The 23203-nt window shown below is 41.0% G+C and overlaps 1 protein-coding gene across 1 annotated transcript in view; it reads right to left on the reverse strand.

The window, feature by feature from the left end:
- Positions 1-23203, reverse strand: part of BMPER (BMP binding endothelial regulator) — a 260618-nt gene that overhangs the window by 178407 nt on the left and 59008 nt on the right. Inside the window, exons 4-6 of the mRNA XM_011973136.1 lie at positions 11667-11749; positions 8137-8227; positions 3777-3859 (exon numbers count right to left, since the gene is read on the reverse strand). Coding sequence (XP_011828526.1) covers positions 3777-3859; positions 8137-8227; positions 11667-11749 — 257 coding nt within the window. The remainder of the gene's footprint in view (positions 1-3776; positions 3860-8136; positions 8228-11666; positions 11750-23203) is intronic.

The raw sequence follows: 23203 nt of genomic DNA on the forward strand, positions 1-23203 counted from the left end.
CCCCAGGAGCAGCCCTCCACCAAAGCCTGGTTGGAGTTGGTGTGTAGACATTTCAGTTCTCTCCCTCCTTCAGTGAAAACATTCTGAGGCATGAATTTTACACCGGCTTCCAGACTTTCCCCAGCAAGACTAAGCTCTGGTCACACACAATGGTAGCTCACTCAGTGTCAAAGTCTATTTGTACTATTATAACAAAATCTCTGAGAGTGGGTAACTTACAAAGAACAGGAATTTATTTCTCACAGTTCTGAATGCCGGGAAGTCCAAGAGCAAGGTGCTGACAGGTTTGGTGTCTGGTGAGGGCTGCTCTCTCTGCTTCCAAGATGGCGCCTTGTTGCTGCAACCTCCGAAGGTGAGGAACACTGTGTCCTTACATCGCGGGAGCGACAGAAGGGCAAGAGAGATGAACTTCCTCCCTCAAGCCCTTGTATAAGGACACTTGGCCATTCATGACAGCAGAGACTTCGTGGCTTAATCACCTCCTAAATGTCCCACCACTTAATACCACCACAATGGCAATTAAGTTTCAACCGAATTTTGGGGGACATTCAGACCACAGCACTTAGTGACATTTCCTCAACTGGCTGCTTCTTCATCCTTGTCTCCCCTCCACACTCTTCTGCCCATGCCTTCTCTATCTCCCAAATAAACTACTTACACATATATACTTGTCTCAGGCTCTGTTTCTGGGGCATCCAATCTTAAACATGTGTATGTTAGAAATGTGTTGAGAAGTATCTTAGAAATGTATATGTTTGTATTTGTATTTATAGGCATATTTTTATATACTTACATATATATGTGTGTGTGTGTGTGTAGATACATGCAATTATAGATATAGAGATATACAAACAAATATATAGTCACATAAATACTATATACATGCTCCAATGCACAATAGGTTTATATTTCTCTATATATACATCTATTTTTACCAAAGCAAAACAGGTTTTTACATGCAGTCTTCATTTGTACAAGGGAAGCTGCAGCCTAACATTATGAACACCCCTCTGGCAGCCCCCTCAGTGGGGCATGTGGCCTCACACAGGTCCCATCTAAAACCCTTCTTCAGCTTTGCCTCCTCACGCAGCAAGACGGCACCCCACACCTGCACGCACCTCACATGCCAAAGCTTCCAAGCTGGCTGCCAGGGCAACACTGGCAAACTCCACGCCTCCTAGTTAAACTCCATGCCTCCAGGCCATACATTTGGAATATTCCATTCTAAAGTGAACATCTCCACAGTTACCATCTTCAAGAGAGGGCCGTTTGCTGCCAAGACATTACTTTTTATTTTAGTGTACTCCATCAAAAGGTAGCAAAAATGAAAGAATATTAAAAACCAGATTATTTTACTAACAAGCTGCCAAAAAGCAAGCTTACACCTCAAATGTGTGTGTTCATAAAAGAAAAACTGCTCTCATGACACTCCCCATACCCAAGCTGGCACACAAATGTCCTATCCTCAAGCAAGAACTCCATTGCCTCTCTGTTTAGATAACAGATTTATTCTGTTAATCTAAAGACTGATATCAGGAACATAATCAAAGTCATCAGTCGCCCTTTGAGTGCTGAGGGTGGCACTGCAGAAAACTAGAAAGAATACAGGAATACATGAAATTAAATACAAGGATATGAGAAAGGAATAGACTCCAGGTCTGGCAAGAACTCACTAGGCAGGAAAACTTGGTGTTTCATTCATCATGCATTGTGTTTAGAAACATATGAAATTAGAATGCCTGCAGTACATTTTGGTTTGTGACCCCTGTACATATCATCTCTAAGCTCATTTCCAGTTCCAGCACTGGAGAACTCGGCTGGCTGTCATTGGTACAGCTGCAGGAACTTTCCATTTTCTTTACCACCTTCTAAATTTCCTCTCCAAGGAGGCTCAGCTGCCTGACCTTGGCACACCTTTACCCGGAAAGGCAGTTCATTCAGATGCACATTTACAATTTCCTATTGAAATATGCCTTGCTTTTTCTCAGCATACTCCCAGAAGCATAAGATTATTGTTAAAAAATTATCAGAAAGCTTCATAGTTTACAGTATGGAAGAAATAAAATTGAGAAATGGGTAATATTTAATGGCAAATAGAAATCATTTACATAAAAAATAAAGCTATTTAGGCCAGGCATACTGGCTCACACCTGTAATCCCAGCATTTTGGGAGGCTGAGGCGGGCAGATCACTTGAGGTCAGGAGTTCCAGACCAGCCTGGCCAACACGGTGAAACCCCATTTCTACTAAAAATACAAAAATTAGCCAGGCATGGTGGCGCATACCTGTAATCCCAGCTACGCGGGAGGCTGAGGCAGGAGAATCACTTGAATCTGGAGTCAGAGGCTACAGTGAGCTGACATAGCAGCACTGCACTCCAGCCTGGGAGACAGAGCAAGACTCTGTCTCAAAAAATAAAAAATCAAAATTAGCAGGAGAGGAACAACATGGCGATTGAGTTGGAATATGCAAGCTCATAGCTATTTTCATGAGTACTTTGTGTTTTTAATATATTATTATATACGTGATGTATATTATGTATATTGCATATGTTTTATATCTAGATATATAGACACATACATATATACTCTCTTCCTCCCTCCCTTTCTTTTTACCTCCTTCTACCCCATACAAAAGTCATATTTCCTTGGTCATATTTCCTCTAATCTGTATTCTCTAGGTTGGGTGCATGTGTACTGAAGGGAGGAGGAAAGATCTTCGAAAAGACATGTAGAGAAACAACAAATGCTATGATTTATGATGATCCACATATGATTCTGTTTTGGTGAAATTAGGATGCTAGAGTTACCCATGTATTTTCCTTTTAATATTCTGAGATGCAGACTGAGTCACAAGTGACTTGGAAAATGTATGTTCTTTATTATAACAGATTAAAAGCTTAAAAAATAGAGGTTGGAACAAATCCCCAACGGAAAAAAACTGGAACAACCGGGTAAAAACAAAATCCCCGGCAACAACAACAACAAAGAACTCAACCCAAAATTAAAAAAAAATAAAGAAAAAAAACCCCTTAAAAAAAAAACAACGGCCAAAGTCCTTTTTAAAACCAAACCTGGTGGAAAAAATCGTAAGAAAAGGCCTAGAAATCAAGAAAGCCTGGAAAAAAAAACCCAAGAACTCCGCCGAATCCTCCCCCGCCCCGAAACCAACAATTCAAGGCAATTCCCCCCAACCAACCCGCAAACTGGAAAAGAACAACCCCCAAAACAAGGTCCCAACCCCCAAGAAGCAAAAAAACAAACCGGGGTTGGCCCCAACAACTTTTAATTGGCTGCACTAAAAAAACAAGCAGCTGCCTCAGTAAGAAGCTCCTCAACCCCTGAGGAACAGAAAATCCATGCTTTCCCCAAAAAAAGGAGGCACATGGAGGAAAGGCAGCCTCTCTTCCTCACGCTTCGGAGCGGAGTTTCTCAATCAGGAGCAAGTTTGCCCTCCATGGGCCAATGGGTGGTCTGCAGACATTGGTGGTGGTATAGCTGGAAGAGTTTACTGGCATCCAGTTGGTGGAACCAGGGGACCCTGCTAAACATCCTGCAATGCACAGGACAGGCCCATGAAGAAGAATTTCCCAGCCCAGAATATCAGTAGCACCGAGCCAGGTGGATGAGCCTTTCCCTCGGCTCCACATCAGGAGGGACTGACATTTCCCCAGAAAGGAGTCGAGGGAGAGGCTGTAGAGACCAGGGGTGCTCTTGGTGAGTACAAGCAGCGCTTAGCCCAAAGGACACCCTGCGAACATCCACAGCAGGACTTACAGTGCAGGAACACTTGGTACATTTGCTTCCTTCCGGCTGAAATTCCTCTCCTTCTTGATACTGCACACCCTCAAACACACACCCTGGAAAGCAGTGAAGAGTTTAGAATTAGGGCAACAGCCACCATCATTCAACCTGACACAATCCTTCTATCCACAGTTCATCCATTGCCTATCTCCACCCAGCCGAGTGTCCTCTTCAACCAGTGGACAAGATTGCTGCATAGTGTGAAAAGAAAAAAACAGAGGCAAAAGATGGGCATGGGACCCAAAACCCCAAAGATCCTGGAAAACAAATAAGACATTGGAACCCAGGACAGCCCAAGGGGCAGCAGTGCACCATAGAGAGCCATGCAGGGAGCTGTGTGGTGATCATGCTGCCCACTGCCAGAGGGACCAAACCCAGAGGGGCCAGAGGAGGCAGATGGAAGGCCAAGGGAGAGAAGTCAACCATGAACTCAGAGCAGATGACACCAGGGGCTCCACTCGATGAGTACCTAAGAATGGCACAGCCTCTACCACAACCTAGGTACCCCTACCTCACTCCATATCCCCAATGATCCTACAAAGTAGGGACTTTCATCACTCTTTTCACAGATAAGGAAAATGTGGCTCAGAGGGGAAAGTAACTCACCCCAGCTGGCAGGTGGCAGAGCTAGAATTAAAAATCAGTTCTGACCCATCTGCTGCACTGTTCAGAGGACCAGGTACAAAGGCAACAAGGGGCAGAGGCAGGACAGGAGGTATCACATGGGTTTTCAGCCCCACACTCTCTGTTAAAGGGGCTGTGGCCCCCTCCAAGCTTGAGCTAATAATAGGACCAAAACCCAGGAGGTGTCCCCTATTCAGAAAGATGTCCGGGACACTGCCAAATTCCAAAGAGAGGTCATAAATGGCAGGACACACAGAGCAGACAGGAACCCTATGTCACACAGGCCATGGGACAACTATGAGTTAACAGCAAAGCCACTTTTCTCAGGACTGACCTCACAAGGTGCTGGGCCAGGACAGCTGAGGTCACTTTCTCCATGGAAGACAGTGCTGGGAGCAGAGCTAGCAGTGGACAAAACTTAGCCAAAGTGGGGTCTTGTGGAAGACTGCTCCATGCCCCTGAGAATGAGAGTTCAAGGCCTGCCAGCTAAAGCCATCTACAGAACCCACCAAGCTCTTGGAGCTGCTGGTTCCTGACAAAGAAGAATGGGCATTACCCCCACCTGATCTGACCACTGACCTTATTCATCTTAAGCTAGATACAGAGCCCTTTGTTAAATGGAAGACATGCAGACAAGTGCTACTGAGCCTGAAGTTGCATTACCAAGTGAAACTATGGTTTAAAAAAATGCCCCAGGCATAAGATCTGTATGCTACTGGCATGCAGAGTTAGCAATCAAGCAGCTCCTTGGTATTCTCAGTGATGCCAGAAGGCTTGGTAAGTGTGGGACCCTCCTAGTGGCTGTATCTCAGCACTGTTACTATGGCAAATACTCAGTTGTCTCTCTTTAAGGTGCACTTCCAACAAGGCAGCTTCAGTTCTTTCATACAGGTTTGCACCACTGATTTTGTCAGACAGATTGCCAGATTAACTATAACAATCTACACTTGACCACTTAAAGGAATTTTAAATGAAAATTCTATGCAAATTGTTTCCATCACAACCCACCATTCCTGAGCAAAGAGCCCAGCGAAAAGGAAGGAGCAGTCGACCAAGAATGCCCTAAAATCTGCTTCGGGAAGAAACTGACCACGGATTACGTGTTTGTCATTACACAGAATGCCATTTCCTGATCTATGCCAGTCCTTCCGAGTGACCAAGGAGGATATCCAAGGCTTCTCTTGACTCTCCCTCTCTAGATTTGCCTGAAGACTCCCTCACAAAACAAAAGATAATGCCTTGTGGATACAGTTCCTTCTGGATCCTCCAATTTGCATCCCAAAGGCTGGCCTTTGAAATTAAGGAGAGGGAATGAAATTGATTCATGACCCCATAACTGAGGACACAGAGCCTGCCCAGGTGTCAGACGGCTGGTGGGTGACACTGGCACACCAATTCTTAAAGATTTGCCTCCCAGAGCACCTGGACCTAAGCTTCTCAATTCTGGCGGTGTGCACGGGCATGGGAGGTAGTGCCCTATGGTGGTCAGAAAAGAGGAGGGGCTGGATCCCAACCCCGTCTTTGGCCCTTACTCACTCACAGACCTCAGGCAGGCACTTATTCTCGGTGGGCCTAATTTCTTCTTGTGTAAACAGTGGATGGCTGTGAGGACTTAGCACTGTAATACGAGCAGTCATAGAGTTCAGCCCTTTCCTTCCTAGAAACCCAACCAAAAAGAGAGTGGAAGAAGCAATGGCTCAAATATAACTTCAATTGCTGAAATAGATCACTCTGCTGTTTGTGTACCCACAGTTTCAAAGGCAGCCTGAAAATATGACTATCTTCTAAGTGAGGAGAATGTTCTACAGGGTGCGATGTCTTGGGCTTGAAGTGTTCCATTTCATTATTGTTGGTCCATGACGGATCCCATGGTTATAAGGAAGGGGCAGCTCTGAGTTGATTCTGTGTCAATAAAGCAACAGTCGGCCGGGCACAGTGGCTCACGCCTGTAATCCCAGCACTGTGGGAGGCCAAGGCAGGTGGGTCACGAGGTTAGGAGATCGAGACCATCCTAACAGGGTGAAACCCCATCTCTACTAAAAATACAAAAAAATTAGCCAGGCGTGGTGGCGGGTGCCTGTAGTCCCAGCTACTTGGGAGGCTGAGGCAGAAGAATAGCATGAACCTGGGAGGTGGAGGTTGCAGTGAGCCGAGATCATGCCACTGTACTCCCGCCTGGGCAGCAGAGCAAGACTCCACCTCAAAAAATAAAATAAAATAAAATAAAATAAATAAAAAATAAAGCAACAGCCTACTCAACACAACTGAATTCATATTCAAGAGCTATGATATTTTTAAATCTGTATGGTATATAAAATATGCTCTGTTATCAATGTCAGGGTTGGCTGTGTATAGAAATTATCTGGGAGATCTGAGACCCCAGAGTTCCTCAGAGATTCTGATGGAATTGGTCTGGGATGCAGCTTGATCATCAAGATTGATTTTTTTAAGGATTTCCAGGTGACTCTGGTATGCAGCCTGGACAACTACTGATCTCATTGAATAAAGATCCTGTAGGCATTTAAGGATACAGTTAGGCGATACAAACCTTTCAACGCATTCTGAAGGAAAAGCACTCAAGCAATCTCTGCTTGGTAGACACAAAATAACTGAATAATGGAAAAAATAATGTTACTTGCAACCAGTTTTTGGCTTTCATGTAAGCTCATGAACAATACAAGCTTTACAGAAATCCCAGTGTGAAAAAGGAGCTGAATAAAGACAGCCAGGGGAGCTGAGGAGGGTTAGACATAAGTGGAAGCTGGCTATCCTTGTCATTCAAGGGTGAGAAAAGGCTGAACTCTGAAAGGGACCATGCCTTTCAGACCGCATGGAGGAAAGCGACAGGTGCCTGAGAATGGAGCAGGAGCTCATCTCTGCAGAGTGTCCAGTGGTGCCTTAGCCACTTCACGGGAAGTTTCCAAGAACAGAAGGCCCTTTGGAGATTAACCTCAAAAGCAGAGCAGTAGTCGTATTACCACTCTGGAGGAAAAGCACTCAGAAAAAAAAAACAACAACAACAACAACAAAATGCAGAACACCTGTCGGAGACTTTCGGCCAGTGGCTTAAGAGATCAGGAAAAATCTCTCACCTCAAAATCCCCAGGCTTGTATGTAAGGGCAGGAAAAGATGCAGGAGGCCTTTGTAATCCTGTTCAGAAAAATAAAAGGAAACGTTCCAGCCACTGCAAAGGAAAGATCCTTTTGCTGTCAGCTAGAAAGCAGGTCCCTCTAAAAAAGACAGAGGGTTCACCTTGTTGAACCACACAGAAAACTGAGACCAGCAAAACCCTAAGCTAAATTCACTTAGGGACACAGCTCTCAGTTTTCAGAAAACATCTGGTCACCTCATCACCACGGCGAGCTCTGGCCAGGATTTTGCAATATGAAGCAGTAAAAGACATTTCTGGAAGCCAGAGAAAGCCACAGCCTTTTCTTCCAAAATAAGCATTACCTGTGGCTCTGTGGAGTGGAAAGCAGACCTCGGAGCCTGGAGAACCCGCATGCCAGGACCTCCAGCACATTGCATTCATGCTGGGCACACCAAGGAGGCCAAGTGGATATTTCTATGCAAAGGAGCTCGCTCTCTAAACCCATTAGGTACACAGATGTAAAGGGAAGAAAATTTCCAACAAGAGGGGTTGGGAGATTCATGCATTCCTGAGGGAACACACAGAGATTTCCAGCCTCCCCTTCCTAAGAACGTTACCTGGACATGTGGGGCAGCACATTCCCAGATGCTCCAAAGGGTTTTTACAGTGAACAACACAGCGCACCTCAGACTCTGTGACAACGCCCTCCTGAAACACAGAACACCACAAGCAAAGTCAGCCCGGAATTCCCACGGAGTTACTACTTTTGGAAAGTGACCTAAGTAGGAGAAGTGTCCAAGCACAAAAACCGCAAAGCTTGGTGGGTGTCAGGGCAAGAGGTATGAGACACCAATGAGGTGAGATCCAGGCTGACCCCAATCAATGCTCTAGAACTCAGTGCAAATCTGTCGCCTCTTATTTTCCCTGTCTTTGCTTTTCTCTTTGGCCCTAATTTCTTGCTTCTTTTTAAATCTAGTTTTTAAGACTTTCTTGCTGTCAGTAAGTACCCAACAGAATCTAGCTGCTCATTCACAGTTGTTTTAGGTTTTCCACACTCCTATACTTTCTGTCATTGTTATTCATGTCAAGCCATTAATGGTGAGGCACAGAGTATAAGCATCTTAACCCAGACTGGCACCTGGAGAACCTAAATCCTTACCAACCTTCTAGAAATAACTAGACCAGCTCTGCAATCTTAGAAATGTCACTCTGCCTCACACAGAGCCTGGGTCTCAGTTTTCCTCAAGCATCAAAGGAAGGGATTAGACAAAACTATTTTTAAGTTCATATTATATATGTCAAAATAGAGACTTTAGGGCTTAGCAATAAATCAAGTGAGTCTCAAATTGATATTGGGACTCTAATATCACCTTAATGTCAATTGAAACATTTTTAGAATTTATTTTCAGAGTTGGCCTTCGAAGGGCTTTCTCCAGATTCTCTACCTATTTTGTAAATGGATTTGTGTTTTATTTTTGGTTTGGTTTTTGTTGTTGTCTGTGATGGGAGGGGTGGCACAGGCTGAAAACAAACATAACAAACTGACAACTAGGTCATTTTCTTCATTGTGTCTGCTACCACATCATCTCAACCCAACAAGAAGGGCTACATCCTAAATGTTTTCACATCATGTCAGGCCTGAGGTTTCCACTCACTGGAGAATTTGTTATGGCTTAAATCACATGGGAAAGAAAAAAAATAGCTAAGGTACCAGCAATATATAACATCACAAAAAGATCCATGCTTTAGTTATGTAACTGAAGCAATGCAAAAAGCTATGCATGGTCCCAAATCAATTTTCCTTCAGTATCTGCAATCCAGATGGAGGATTTAGGTTAGTTCCCAGCATGAATTTCCTGTCCATGATCTTCAAATTTTCCTCTTCCCATAAGAAATTAAAAGCAGGAAAATAAAGGTAAATTTCTCACCATCAGAGCTCCCTTGGTAGGAAGATATAAGAAATAGGTAGAATTCAATTCAAATGGATCTAGGCCAGATCGTTAGACTTCCTGTCATCTGTCTGAGACCTTGTTGTACCCAGTCCATGCAGGCGCTCTACCAGAAGCATTTTTAATAACAGTTTGGCTTTCTGCTTACAACTACCCCTGAAGAGAGTACTATTTCTGTTTTATAGGTGGTTAAAGTGAGGTACAGCAAGGTTAAGCAGCAAGTTATGTGAGTGTCAGAATCCATATTTCACCTATTGCCCTACACTGCATCCTCTGTTGCTGATTTTGTGCCCTGAGAAAAGAAGAGCATGCAAAGAGAGGTTGCCATTGTGTCATTCTGCAGAGAAGCAAGAAGACTTCCCTGACAGGTGCCAGTAAATGGCAATTTCCTGCATTCCAAGATAAGGTCTCATACCTAAAGAAGGAAGCAAGTCAGTAGAGGGAAGGTCCCAGCTGAGCAAAGGAGCAGCCTTTGGTAGGTCCCTTCACCGCAGCTTGCTTTTCTGCATATTGAATAAATATTATCCTAGCTAGCAGGGCACAAACAAGGTTTTAGAAAGGAGGAAAAATGAAAGGCAAAGTTCCTCTTGGGTAGGTAACATCCACTTTTTGTGCCCCATCTTACAGGTCAGCATCTCCTGACTTCCAAGATCTCTTTCAATAGTAATTAGAGATTCCTGCATCACTCTTTCTGGGCCCTACTGACCAGAGATGCTAGGCAATTGGAGTTTCAGGGTTAACAATGGATAATGGCTTAATGTGTTATTCAGTCAACAAAATAGTTCCTCCCATATAATAGCTTCCACTTAATTTAAACAAAGTCTTCACCCAAAGGCAGCAAAATTCACCCATGGCTGGTCCATGCAACTTGAGGATCTTCAAAACCTCTGACTGTTACATATGAATACTATGCTAGACTCCAGAGGATATGTGCTTGTCTTGTTTAGCATTGTAACCATGGCTTTGGTTTTCTGAGTGCTCTATCAAAGAGAGGAAATTTTGCTGGTCAAGAGTCAGGGCATGGGTAAAGTGGTATAAATTTTGGAACATATGTGGGATTTTGGTGTTATGGAAACTTATTGCTCTCATCCCTTTGCAGTATGACACTGATTGGACCTGTAATCTGGAGCAAAAATCCAGCAAATATTTGTTGATTTAATAACTTATTATTTATATTTGTTTACCTACTGCTTATTTTAACAAGTAACAGATTTCCTACATAAATAAGCTGAATATTTAACTAAATAAATAGCTGAAGTTCTTATGAATGAACACACCTATCGTGGCATATAATAGGAGTGTAACTACATAAAATTTAGATTTCAGTAAACTAAATGTCACTATGCTTAAGATAAGAGCAAGGAGAAACATCCATTTTTATATTAACCTTTCAATCTCCTTTAAATGCAAAAGCATATCCTTGGACAACGAAATGGGGTTAGGGATAAAATGATTTAACAGCACCTTCTCTACAAAGAAGCATTTTTTAGTTTTGTCAAAATTAGATGAGCATAATTTTTAACAGAGTACGTACAAAGAGATTTTGTGTGCTTGTTTTTTTTAAAGGAGGAGTTTGAAAATTTAGGCTTTTCATTTCTACTTTAGTTTATCTTGCTGTGTTTAACACCTGACGGGGTTAAAGCCATGTGGAATCACTGCTCTTTTCAGAGTTCAATAAGGATCAGCCACAGTGGACTCCCTAGTTGCTGAATTGGTGGTTTTTTAATTTGTCAGGTTGAAATCATCGAGTTACGGTATACTAATTGCTTCAATGTAATAGTTTACAGATTGGATCCAGTTCAAAATCTTTCTAAATCAAAGAAGGGAAACATACATCCTTTAACAAAACCCCCTTTCTGCTAAGAGGAATTCATGTTTTGCTCAAAGATGACTTCACAGGAAGACATGAATTTTCCCCAAGGACATGTGCATCTTCCTGGAGTTTTTCCAGGCACAATTGAACAATGGTGGACAATTCCGCTGTGTTTCTGGAAGCAAGTTCTACACAATATCTATGCTGCACCTGTCTCGTTATGATGAATGTCACAGTAAGTACACACAAGAATAAAGTTGCTTTTTCATTGGTTTTTCATTTTTGTTTGGCCTTTTTAGGGTTTTGTTCTGTGCTGTGTGAAGGGGTGACTAAAGAGGACTCTATGGATTCCTTTTTACTAAAGAGAGAAATAGTTGAACTTTACCTGGCACTGGCGTAGAACACAAGGCTCAGCTGGGTTCTGCCATTTGAAGGAGCTGTTATAGGTATTTCCTTCATAGGTGCAACCTAGACAGGAGACACAGAAGCAGGAATAAAGGCCAAGAATGGATATGGGTTTCCTTTACTGTTTGGAGCAAAATAAGTTGTGTTCTCTAAGCCCAAATTAGCGATCACAGGAACCACCATGCTCTTTGGCTACTTTTTCCCAAAACACAACTAAGCCTTCTAAGTATCCACTTGACATTCACTTACATTAATTCATTGACTACTGAAAAGATTAACGTCCTGGATTATATCATCAAGTGCAAAGCCATAGATTGATGAACTCTCATGGCCAAAATGTATAACCTTATGACTTGACTTATGCCTAATGATGTATGAGGAGTAACAGAACTAAAAACACCACTATGAAAAGGGATCTTACATGAGATTAACTTAACTCAAGATCAAGAGTGAAGCTTAAAATATGATAGAAAATAAAAGCAGAAAATTAAAATACAGGAATTGAACGCAAAATTCTATACCCATCCAAGATTGTTGATGAGCTACTGTCTTCACCAGATAAAACGTTCAACTCTTACCTCCATTTCTAAGAACTATAATTTCATATTTATTTTTTATATTACTTTTAGGTAGTAAATTAGATTAAGCAAATCTGAAACTACCCAAGTATGGATTATCACATGTTTATTCATTGGCAAAAAGAGAAGTCAAAGGCCAGAGATCCTCAAAAGAACAAATAAGCCAGTTAGCTTGAGTCTCTATGGAAAAGGGCCAAAGAAACAATAGTGTGGAAATCACAGCCTAGGTCTTGAATCATTTTGTACAAATACCCCTCCACACTGTGGGTTACACAATCTAGGAAGATGCACCTGGCAATGCCTATAGTCACTGTATCCTTAGAAGCCCATTAGGCAAAGAGATTTACTAATACATAGTCTGGATTGCTTAATACAAAAAGTACAGAAGCAGGAACACACACATGTGATAATGCAGAAATAAAAGGGCCTGGCTCTCTGTTTCAATGACTGATTTCTGGCAAGCTAATCAACCTCAATTCACATCACGTTTATCTTGTCCAAGACGCAGAGAAGAGACTCACTCCTTCCATGAGAACTTTTAGACAATGCTGTGGTTAAAAAAAAAAAAATGCCTCTTAATACATTCAAGCAGAATAACAAAGGACTTAGAAAAAACTCAATAGATGTTTTCATAAACTTGGAACTATGATCTGAATTCCCAAAGAATTATGAATGATTGAAAAGGGCTCATTAATACTCTGCCTTCTAGTTCCTACAAATCAAATTACTAAAGTACACAGCTGATTGGAAACACATTAGGGAAATGCTTTCACTATATATTTTTTAATTTCCTTTGCATGAAGTGTTACAGAGATAAAATGTTCAACCACAGGAACCCCTAGCACACTACAAATACTTAGGCCAAACCGAGAATGAATACAGTAAATTTTCAACAATGAAAACCAATATAAAACAATTTGGTCTAGCATAAATCTTACTGAACAAATGCACTTACAAGAGACGTGCCATGTGCATGTCTGATCCACTAACACAGACTCATTCAGATAATAAATAACTTGCTCCGAGAGATGGAGGCGGGGAAATCAGAGAACCAAAGCCAATTCATGTTAAGTCCAAGTAAATATGAAACGCCTGCCAAGTCTGCCAGTGGAGTTTCCAAATATGTTATATATTTTCATCATCTGAATTAAAAAACTGAAAGAAAGGGTAACTTTTTGCTGCTAATAGTGCAGGCAAAGATCTTGCCTTTTTTGTTTTAGAGGAGGAAGTGTACTATAAAATCCATGTGGGCCAGGGTTAAGAGACTGTTCCCAAACAATGCCAGGTCATGTGCAAAGGGCTCCCAGGAGGAGCACCAGGCCGTCTGAATTATTCCACTCTTTATGGGATAAAAGGTATTGGAATAAATGGTCCACAGTGCAAGGAAACCAACAGTGTTTTCTGCTTCAAATAACTGTCAGTGGGAAGCCTTGTTCCTCCACCATATTTTACCACATAAAGAAAGATTGGACAATAATACTGGAAAATCGGACGAAGGTCACTTTGTGAAGTGCTCCATTGCTTAACCAACCTTGTTTACATGTCATTCTATCACATCTGAGTCCATATAACAGATCTTCTCAAATGATGGATGAATCTGAGTGACTGAATAGACTCCAAAACATCTCTGAAAATCTCTTTGGTAAATGTAATCCACACCTTTTCCTTCTTCACCTACCCTCACTACCATCAACTACTTATGGAGACTTCAGTACATCAAGCATTAGAGTAGATTTCATATGTAAGGACTCTCAGAAAAAAAAGATAATTAAAGAAAGGACATTCTCATTGCTCTTTGGGTTTATGTTCTAAGATAAACATGTTATTTTAATTCATAAAAGTAGCTTGAGCTAAATGAAGACTCAGTTACACATACAATCAAAGAAAACATTATATGTACTCCAAAAATAAATGACTTCTTATTTTCTGTTAGATAAATTTCTTTACAATTAATTCTATTTGCCACCAACTTTATGCTACTAATAGGGTAAACAGACAGTATCTTGCCCTATTTTTATTTAAATTACAGAGAGATGGAATATACTATCTCTTATTGGCCATGATAGAAAGAGAAGCAGACAAAATTTTCCATCATACATCCAGGCATTGCTTCTCAAACTCCCTCTAGTGAGAGACCAGATTTGTTTTTGTTTTTGTTTGTTTGCCTTTTGGTTTTTGTTTTGAGACAGAGTTTTGCTCTTCTCTCCCAGGCTAGAGTGCAATGGCATGATCTCGGCTCACTGCAACCTCCGCCTCTCAGGTTCAAGTGATTCTCCGGCCTCAGCCTCCTGAGTAGCTGGGATTACAGGTGCCTGCCACCACGCCTGGCTAATTTTTGTATTTTTAGTAGAGATGGGGTTTCCCCATATTGGCCAGGCTGGTCTCGAACTCCTGACCTCAAGTGATCCGCCCGCCTCTGCTTCCCAAAGTGCTGGGATTACAGGCATGAGCCACCGCACCCTGCCTTTGTTTTTGTTTTTTAATCCAGTGTGGACTGATACTTTGATAAAATATAATAAAAGTGATCTACCAGAAAAAAACTGAATTTCAAAGAGACAAAATATAAGCCTAACTCTTATTATTACATGTAATAGGTACAGAATACACTACCAAATTATATTAAACATCCCTGTTTACTGTCCATTTCTGTACTCATCTTATTGTAGACCAGCACCATGGACCACATTCTGGGACACATTCTGGGTTTAATTGCATTGAGAGGTATATTACGGGAGCAGGAGGAACAACTCAATGAAATAATATAAATATATTCAAGCGTTGATGTTTAGAATAGAAGCAAACTTACAGATATTATAGTTTATCTCCTTCTTTTTACAGATGAGAAAATTTGCACAAAAAGGCTAAAGGGCTTACTCCAAATTAGAAGAAATTAGATTTGAAACTAACACTAGAATCCAGGTGCCGTGTGAAAATTACATTTTTACAACCAGGTCTAAATTGCTAGTATTATTTTAGCATTTTCCAATTCAGCATAATAACCTTTGCTTTGAGGATTTCATGGCCCAGGAATAAAACCAGCATTTGTCCATATAAAATTAAATCATAGCAGATCTAGTAATTAAATAAAAGAGTAAGTGACTGGAATAATTAGATGACTGGTCAGGTAAATATGCAGCAACCAGTAAAGTAGCTTTTTTTTTCTTTAAATATTTAAAAGAAACTCCCTACAAGGGATTTATAAACATTCATGAGTTTTCTTCTAGTGACAAAAAGCATTTGAGATTTTATAAGCTTCAATAAAACCATCAGTACTGCAGCAGGAGGTGTGGTAATTTTCTGATAAAATCACTACGATATCTTTAAACCAGCAGTTCTCAAGTGAGAGCGACTTTGCCTTTCACCCTAACCCCTACCCAGGGGACTTTGGGCAACATTAGGAGACATCTCGGGTTATCACAGCTGGAAGATACAGAGTGCTATAGGTATCTAATGGGTAGAGGCCAGGGAAGATGCTAAACATCCGACAATGCGCACCAAGGATTAACCAGCTCAAAATTTCGATTGTGCCAAGGATGAAAAACCCTGATTTAAACCATCACTCAAAGCTCAATGGTTGTTCCTTACATCTAAAATAATACAACAATGAGCCTAAATCAGCTACGCTTTTCTTTTGTATATATTTTGGCTTTCTTATGTTAATTCTTTTCAGGGTGGGAAAGAACTCCAGAGTATTTGTCCTAACATTCCTATTCTTGTGGAGAAGCTTGGCGTAGTCAACTAGTCAACTGAGAAAACGGGGCAACGAAAACAGGAAGAGCACAAATTAATTGAATCCACAGTTAAGCAATAAAACTCATTTTTCCTATTAGTTGTGACCTTTTTCAGTGGCCACATTATCCCCAGGGAGAAAGAATACCACACATTTTCATCATTCTGTTGTTAAAATAGCTGTTAAAAATCATCGGGACCATAAAAAAATGGCATTGGCCTTCTAATGAGCCTTAGCTGTGCCTAGTTTCTCCCATTTAGTCTTAATCCTCTCATTTTTCACATTAACATCAGTCAAATGGCAAAGAACTGGATCTTACCATTATGAATAACTTACGCCCTGCTACCCAAAGCCTTCACAACATGCCCCCAACCTACCTTTCCAGTTCTTTCCCTTCATCCCTAGAACTCCATGTCATTGCCTGGGGTTACCTTCATAGTGAATTCGCAAGCTTCTGAATAATGCACGTTCAAGTTCCTCAGCTAAGGCTATCTGGCTTCCGACCCGACCATCCCTCTGCTAAAACTTTACTCTTTTGTGCTATAGCTGCCTTCTAAGGGCCCAAGAAAAAGACACTCAGTCGTTATTGTCTGGAGCCTCTTTGTGGAGGGCTGACTGGGCTTTCCTTCTTCAATGCCCTCCCACACCTTCTAGATGCTCTCTCCCAGTTACCTCTCCAGCCTCTCTACTCCAGCCTCAGCTTAGCTGCTGGTTAGTTCTCGCCTGCCTGGACTATTGCAACAGGCTCACTGACTGTTTCTTCTGCTTGTGGTAGGGACCTTTCTTAAGCCATTCTCCTAAACAGCTGTCACTGTGTGCTCTTTCTGGCCTGCTCATATCATTCACAATGACCAATGGTGCACAGCCTGGCTGAGGTATAAACCAGGCACACCCACCCCTAGCCCTTTTATTCTAGACAAATTGGATCAATGTTTCCAAAGGTAGGAAGTGGAAGAGGAATCTAACATGTAGCCAGGATTGAAAACCATGGACCTTTACTAAACATCAAAGAGATCCCAGGCCTGGCCTCAACTCACCTCTTCATCCTCTCTTCTGCTGCTCCCAAACTTGTACCCCCTCCATTGCAGAGAAGCTCTACTTAGAATTCTCCAAAACATGGCCAGAAGATCTCAACCTAAGATTTTGCACATGCTGGTCCCTTATTGAAAAGCCTGGATCTCATCCATTTTCTCCACCTCCATTGTCCCACAAGGAAACCTAGGTCACCCAAGCTTTCCTTCCTTGCCTAATTCATCCTTTTTCAAGACTCAGCTTAAGATCATAGTCTCTGGGAAGCCTTCCATGAAACTTCCCCACTCAGGGTATGCTCCTGTGTTCTTTCTCCAGGCACAATGTGAATTCCAAGTCCCTTTGTTTATGGGAAGGACTTGATAAATGTTTAATTTCATTGGTAATAAATAGTAGGCACCAACATACAGCTATTCCTATAAACCACAGAAATAGAACATGGAAAAGGTGACATTCACTGGACCTCCTGTTTTCTCTTGGGTATGTGGGCCCATTCAACTCCTCTTCCAGAAACAGGAAAGCTTTCTTGGAGCTATTCAGATAAGTTAACTTTCAGTAGAGTGCCTTTTCCTTTCAAAAACCTACTTTGGTTGCCCAACTACTGGTTTATTCTTGACTCTTTTCTTAATAAGCACACAAACAGTCATATTTATTTAAATTAAACCAAACTGGGAGTCTATGAAGTCATTTCATGCCACATGGCACAAGGAAACAGAGCAGACAGGTCTGCCATGCTTTGCTGCTTCCAGGCCACCTGATAGGGCACCCCTGCTCCCCTGGACTTGGTCAATAAGCCCCAAATTACCCCAGCCCAATACAATTTTTTTTAATGAACCACTTTTCAGACACTGTTCTCCAGAAACATATGGAAGTATAATCAAAAGGGATAAACATAAACTCTGACTATCCATTCTGGGGCTTAAACAGTGTCCTTAAGACTTCATTTAAAACAGGCTTTTATTACTCTTCGAGGCTGTACCTACCATGAATCCTGGAGGCAATTGAGCTTATTTTTGGCTAATGGGAATTTTATAGCCAAACCATTTCCTCAGTCTCAAGAGAAAGAATCAGGCCCATGAACTGAGTTCTTAAATAGTAGTGTGTGCTCCCTCACCACAAAAATTTTTTTCATTGCTTTTTTAGTTTCGCTTCCAATTAGGAATTCAATATGTGATTGAAATGAAATAATTGGCAATAGAAAAAAAAGATAGAAAGCTATTTCACTTAATTTTTGATGATTTAATGAATAAACCCCAAATACGCAGAAATTCCAGATAAGTACAGTGAATCACTTGCAAATTCAACTCACTTCACCAGTATAAAGGAAGAAAAAAAAACTTCCACATGACTTGCTTGGATTTCTAATATTTGTGTTTACTGGAGACTGTAAAGTGATGAAATTGTGGCTCAGTCACATAACTTTATAGTATCATAATAGATACAGTATCTGCCATTGACCGTAAGGTAATACAATACATTCTATGAACCACAAATAAATTGGGATTCTAGCCAATAAAATATACTTTTGAATTTTTAATGTAATTAATACAATAAAGGGAATATGCAACGCATTAAGGGAGAAAAATCCTTGCTGCAACTTTTTATACATCACCCACCATTCTTGTGTTTGCTCTCTTCTCAGCATAAACACTTCTAAAGATGGGAGTGCCTATTGCTTAGGGCTGAATCCCATTGAAAAAACCATCCCACCTTCAGCACCCCACTGTCAAGCAGTCAGCCCTCATTGCCTCTCAACAGGAAAAGAAGGAAGAACTAAGTTGAGCTCATGCTGAACAAAAATGGAGAAAGAAGGAAAATAGTATTACACCAGGAGAGACAGTCCTGTGAGATTATAAGGCAGGAAAACGTCACTGAAGGCCGCTTCCAAAGATGAGGTACCAAAAACAATTTGAAAAATATTATACAAATAATCTTCCAACAGGAAAAGGGGGAAAAAAAAGAAAGAAAATTTAAATAATTGCATAATTATTATAGGTGAGGCATTGAACTTGGAGTTTTCACATAAAGGACTTAATTTCATTCTCATAAAAGCAGTTGTATTAGTCTGTTCTCACTCTGCTAATAAAGACATACACGAGACTGGGTAAAGTGTAAAGAAAAGAAGTTTAATGGACTCACAGTTCCATAGGGCTGGGGAGGCCTCACAACTAGGGTGGAAGATGAAGGAAGAGCAAAAGGACTTCTCACATGGTGGCAGGAGAGACAGCGTGTCCAGAGGAACTCCCCTTTATAAAACCAGCATATCTTGTGAGACTTATTTACTACCATGAAGAACAGTATGAGGGAAATTGCCCCCATGATTCAATTATCTCCACCTGGCCCCACCCTTGCTACATGGGGATTATCACATTTCAAAGTGAGATTTGGGTGGGGACACAGAGAAAAACCATACTAGCACTATAGAACAGATAACAAGGACCTCGTAGTGCAAAGGGAGCACATCTAACTCCACAACAGATAACATTTTACCCCTGATATTTAGAAATAAGGGAACCAAGCTTCAGAAAAGCACAATTACTGTGGGAACAAATGGCCACTCTTCTGCCTTACTCTAAAAGCCATGTTCCATTCACTATTTGGGTTGTGCTAGACACAAAGGAGGAGTTCAGAAAGTAGTAGCTTCAGTAGTAAAAGTGTTGTCCTTGGGGAAGATGGCATGCTTCCTATCAATGATACTTTAAAAGGATGTTCCAGTGGTGGTAGAAAGCCAGTATTTAAGGTTAAATGCAGATTTTGCGACTGGAGTGGTAAGAGCTGATTTTGAGGACTTAGTTTGAACTCTGTTCTAAATGTATTTACATTTGGCTACCAACTATGCTAAGCCTTGGGCCTTTCAACATTAGAAAGCAACAAATAATGAGGGCTCAAAGCATCAACTTCAAACATCTAACGGTGAATTCATACATTTTTCATAATAGGAACATGTTTTGCAATGGGATTCAGCCCTGAGCAACAGGCACTCCCATATTTAGAAGTGTTTATGCTAAGACGACAGCAAATGCAAGAATGGTGGGTGATGTAAAAAAAGTTGCAGCAAGGACTTTTCTCCCTTAATGCATTTCATAATAGGAACATGTTTCTAGTTTGGGGTGCATAGTAGCAGCCTAAGAAACTAAGATTTCTTTAAAGACAACAAACAACCAACAACCTCATAAGAAAAATTACGGTGGCTATAGACAAAAAGTCAAGAATGGAACCCTCAGTTTCCTCAAAGTAATTTCAAAGACATCCGTGACAGTGTAAAGAATAAATGCGTTAACTACAACACACATATGAAACACCATCTGTGTCACTAATGCATTATCCTGCATGATTTTTTACTTTGGAAAGCGTATTACTTAATGTAAACTCTCTGGCTGATTAAATAGGGCGTTCAGGGTTCATCAGGAAAAGTTGTCAAAAATACTCCACCATCACTCTTTATCTTTTATTTTTAATTCTGAAATACAGATTCATAGAAAAGTGCAAACAAATATACAGGGAGGTTCTATGCACCCTTTGCCCAACCTCCTCCAGTGTTAACATCTTGTATAACTACAGGACAGCAGCAAAACAAAGAAATTGACAATTGTGCAATCCACAAAGCTTATTCAGATTTTTCCCAGTTTTACACGCACTCATTTGTATCTGTCTGGGTGTGGGTTTCTGTGCAGTTTTATTACGTGTATATTCTTGTAACCATGTACATACAGAATTGTTTTATCACAACAAGACTCCCTCAAGCTATTCGTTTATAACAACACTCAGTCTGCTTCTTGCCTCTGTCTCTAACCCCTGGCAACCACTAGTTAGCTCTCCACTTCTCTAATTTTGTTATTCAAGAATATTAAAGGAATCAGCTAGTATGTAGCCTTTTGAGGTTGACTCTTTTCTCTCCAAATAATTCTTCTGAGCTCCATCCAACTTGTTGCATGTATCAATTGTTTGTTCCTTTTTATTGCTGAGTATCCATACCATTCCTTGGTATGGATATACCACAGTTGGTTTAACCACTCACCCACTGAAGGGCATCTGGGTTGTTTCCAGTTTTTTACCTCTTACAAATAATGCTGTGATGAACATTTGTTCGTTGTTTCACTGGCATAAATACTCAAGAGTGCAATTACTGGGTCATGTGGTAAGCGTATGTCTAGTTCTTTAAGAAACTGTCATACTGACTTCCAGGGTGGCCGAACAATCATTTGACATTTTCACCAGCAGTGTATGAGAGATTTTCCACATCTTCACTAGCATTGGGTGTTATCACCCTACAACTGACCCTTGACCAACCTTCTTGAAGTCAAAAATTCAATTTAACTTTTGATTCCCCAAAAATGTAACTACTAAGAGACTACTGCTGACCAGAAGCCTTACCAATAACATAGTTGATTAATATGTATTTTGTATGTTATGTGTATTATACACTGTATTCTTACAATAAAGTAAGCTAGAGAAAAGAAAATGTTATTGAGAAAGTCATAAGGAAGAGAAAACATATTTACTATTCATTAAGTACAAGTGGATAATCATACATGTCTTCATCCTCATCACATTAACGTAGGTGGAGGAAGGCGAGGGGTTGTTCTTGCTGTCTCAGGGTTGGCAGAGGTGGAAAAAGTGGAGGAGGTGAAGGAGGTGGAAGGAGAGACAGGAGAGGCAGGGACACTTGGGTGTAACTTTTATTGAAAAAGATCTGTGTGTGAGTGGACTCACAGAGTTCAAACCCATGTTGTCCAAGGGTTTGATGTTTATATTTTTAGCAATATTGATAAGCTAGTTAATATTTTATATGTAGCTTTAACTGCATTTTCCTGATAGCTAATGATGTTAAACATCTTTTTATGCACTTCATTGCCACCTGTATATACTCTGATGAAATGTCTCTTCATATCTTTTGCCCATTTCTAATTAGATTTTTTGTTGTCCTCACAAAGCTTCCATAGAACAAATGGTTGCTATATTGATGAGATAAATCTATCAATTTTTCGTTTTTATGAACAGTGCTTTTGGTGTCAAGTCTGAAAACTCCACCTAGCTCTAAGTCGCAAATATTCTCCTACATATGTTTTCTACGAGTTTTACAGTTTTCCATTTCACATTTAAGTTTGTGATTAATTTTGACCTAGTCATATGATGTATAAAGTTTAGGTGAGGTGTTTGTTTTTTGTGTGTTTTTTTGTTTGTTTTGTTTGTTTATGAACAGCTCACTGCTCCAGCGCCATGTGTTTAGAAAGCTAGCCTTCTTCCATCAGATTGCTTTGGCATTTTGTTAAAAATCAGGTGGATATATTTCTGTCTCAGTCCGGGTTCTTCATTCGATTCCACTGATCTGTGTGTCCATCCCTCTGTCCATTCCATATCGTCTTTATTACTGTCGCTGTACTACACACGTTGAAATTGGGTAGACTGATTCCTCTCACTGTATTCTTGTGTTTCAAGGTTGTTTCAGTTATTCTAGGTCCTTTGCCTTTTCATGCAAATTTTAGAATAAGCTTGTCTATGTCTACAAAACAGCCCTGCTAGGTGCTTTTTAGACCATTTTAAAAATTGCTTATATGGAAATATCAGGCTTGATCTATGCCTCATTGAGAAGCCTCGTTAACTGTGGAATGAAGCCTGCTTATGTTTGCCAAGTACACTTTTGGGAAGCGTTTTTCCACGAGCAGTCCAAGGACTAAGGGCATTCCTAGGGGGCCTGTGAAAACACACATTCCTGTACCCATCTTTTTCTTCTTATCTACCACCTCTTTCACCTGGGCTCTTTGCTGGAGAGTCTGAGCTGAGACTCATTTGTTTGGGATGATTTTAGAACCATGCAGCCAGCAGAAGAGACACCTGATTCAACAGTGCAACACTGTACAGAGTCTTCTGGAAGTCCGTGTGGCTGCCTCTGATTTCATGCCATGACATCAGAGGGGTTCTTTGTTACATTTGAAGCATGAGTAGGTACGTGCATTAAAGAGAAAAATTCACCCATTCTAAAAACAGGACAAAACTGATAAAGGCCTTGGCCAGGCCCGGTGGCTCACGCCTGTAATCCCAGCACTTTGGGAGGCTGAGGCAGGCGAATCACCTGAGGTCGAGAGTTCGAGACCAGCCTGACCAACATGGAGAAACCCCATCTCTACTAAAAATACAAAATTATCCTGGTGTGGTAGCAGGCGCCTGTAATCTCAGTTA

The sequence above is a fragment of the Mandrillus leucophaeus genome, unplaced genomic scaffold (genome assembly GCF_000951045.1).
Source record: "Mandrillus leucophaeus isolate KB7577 unplaced genomic scaffold, Mleu.le_1.0 Scaffold100, whole genome shotgun sequence".
Taxonomy (NCBI): domain Eukaryota; kingdom Metazoa; phylum Chordata; class Mammalia; order Primates; family Cercopithecidae; genus Mandrillus; species Mandrillus leucophaeus.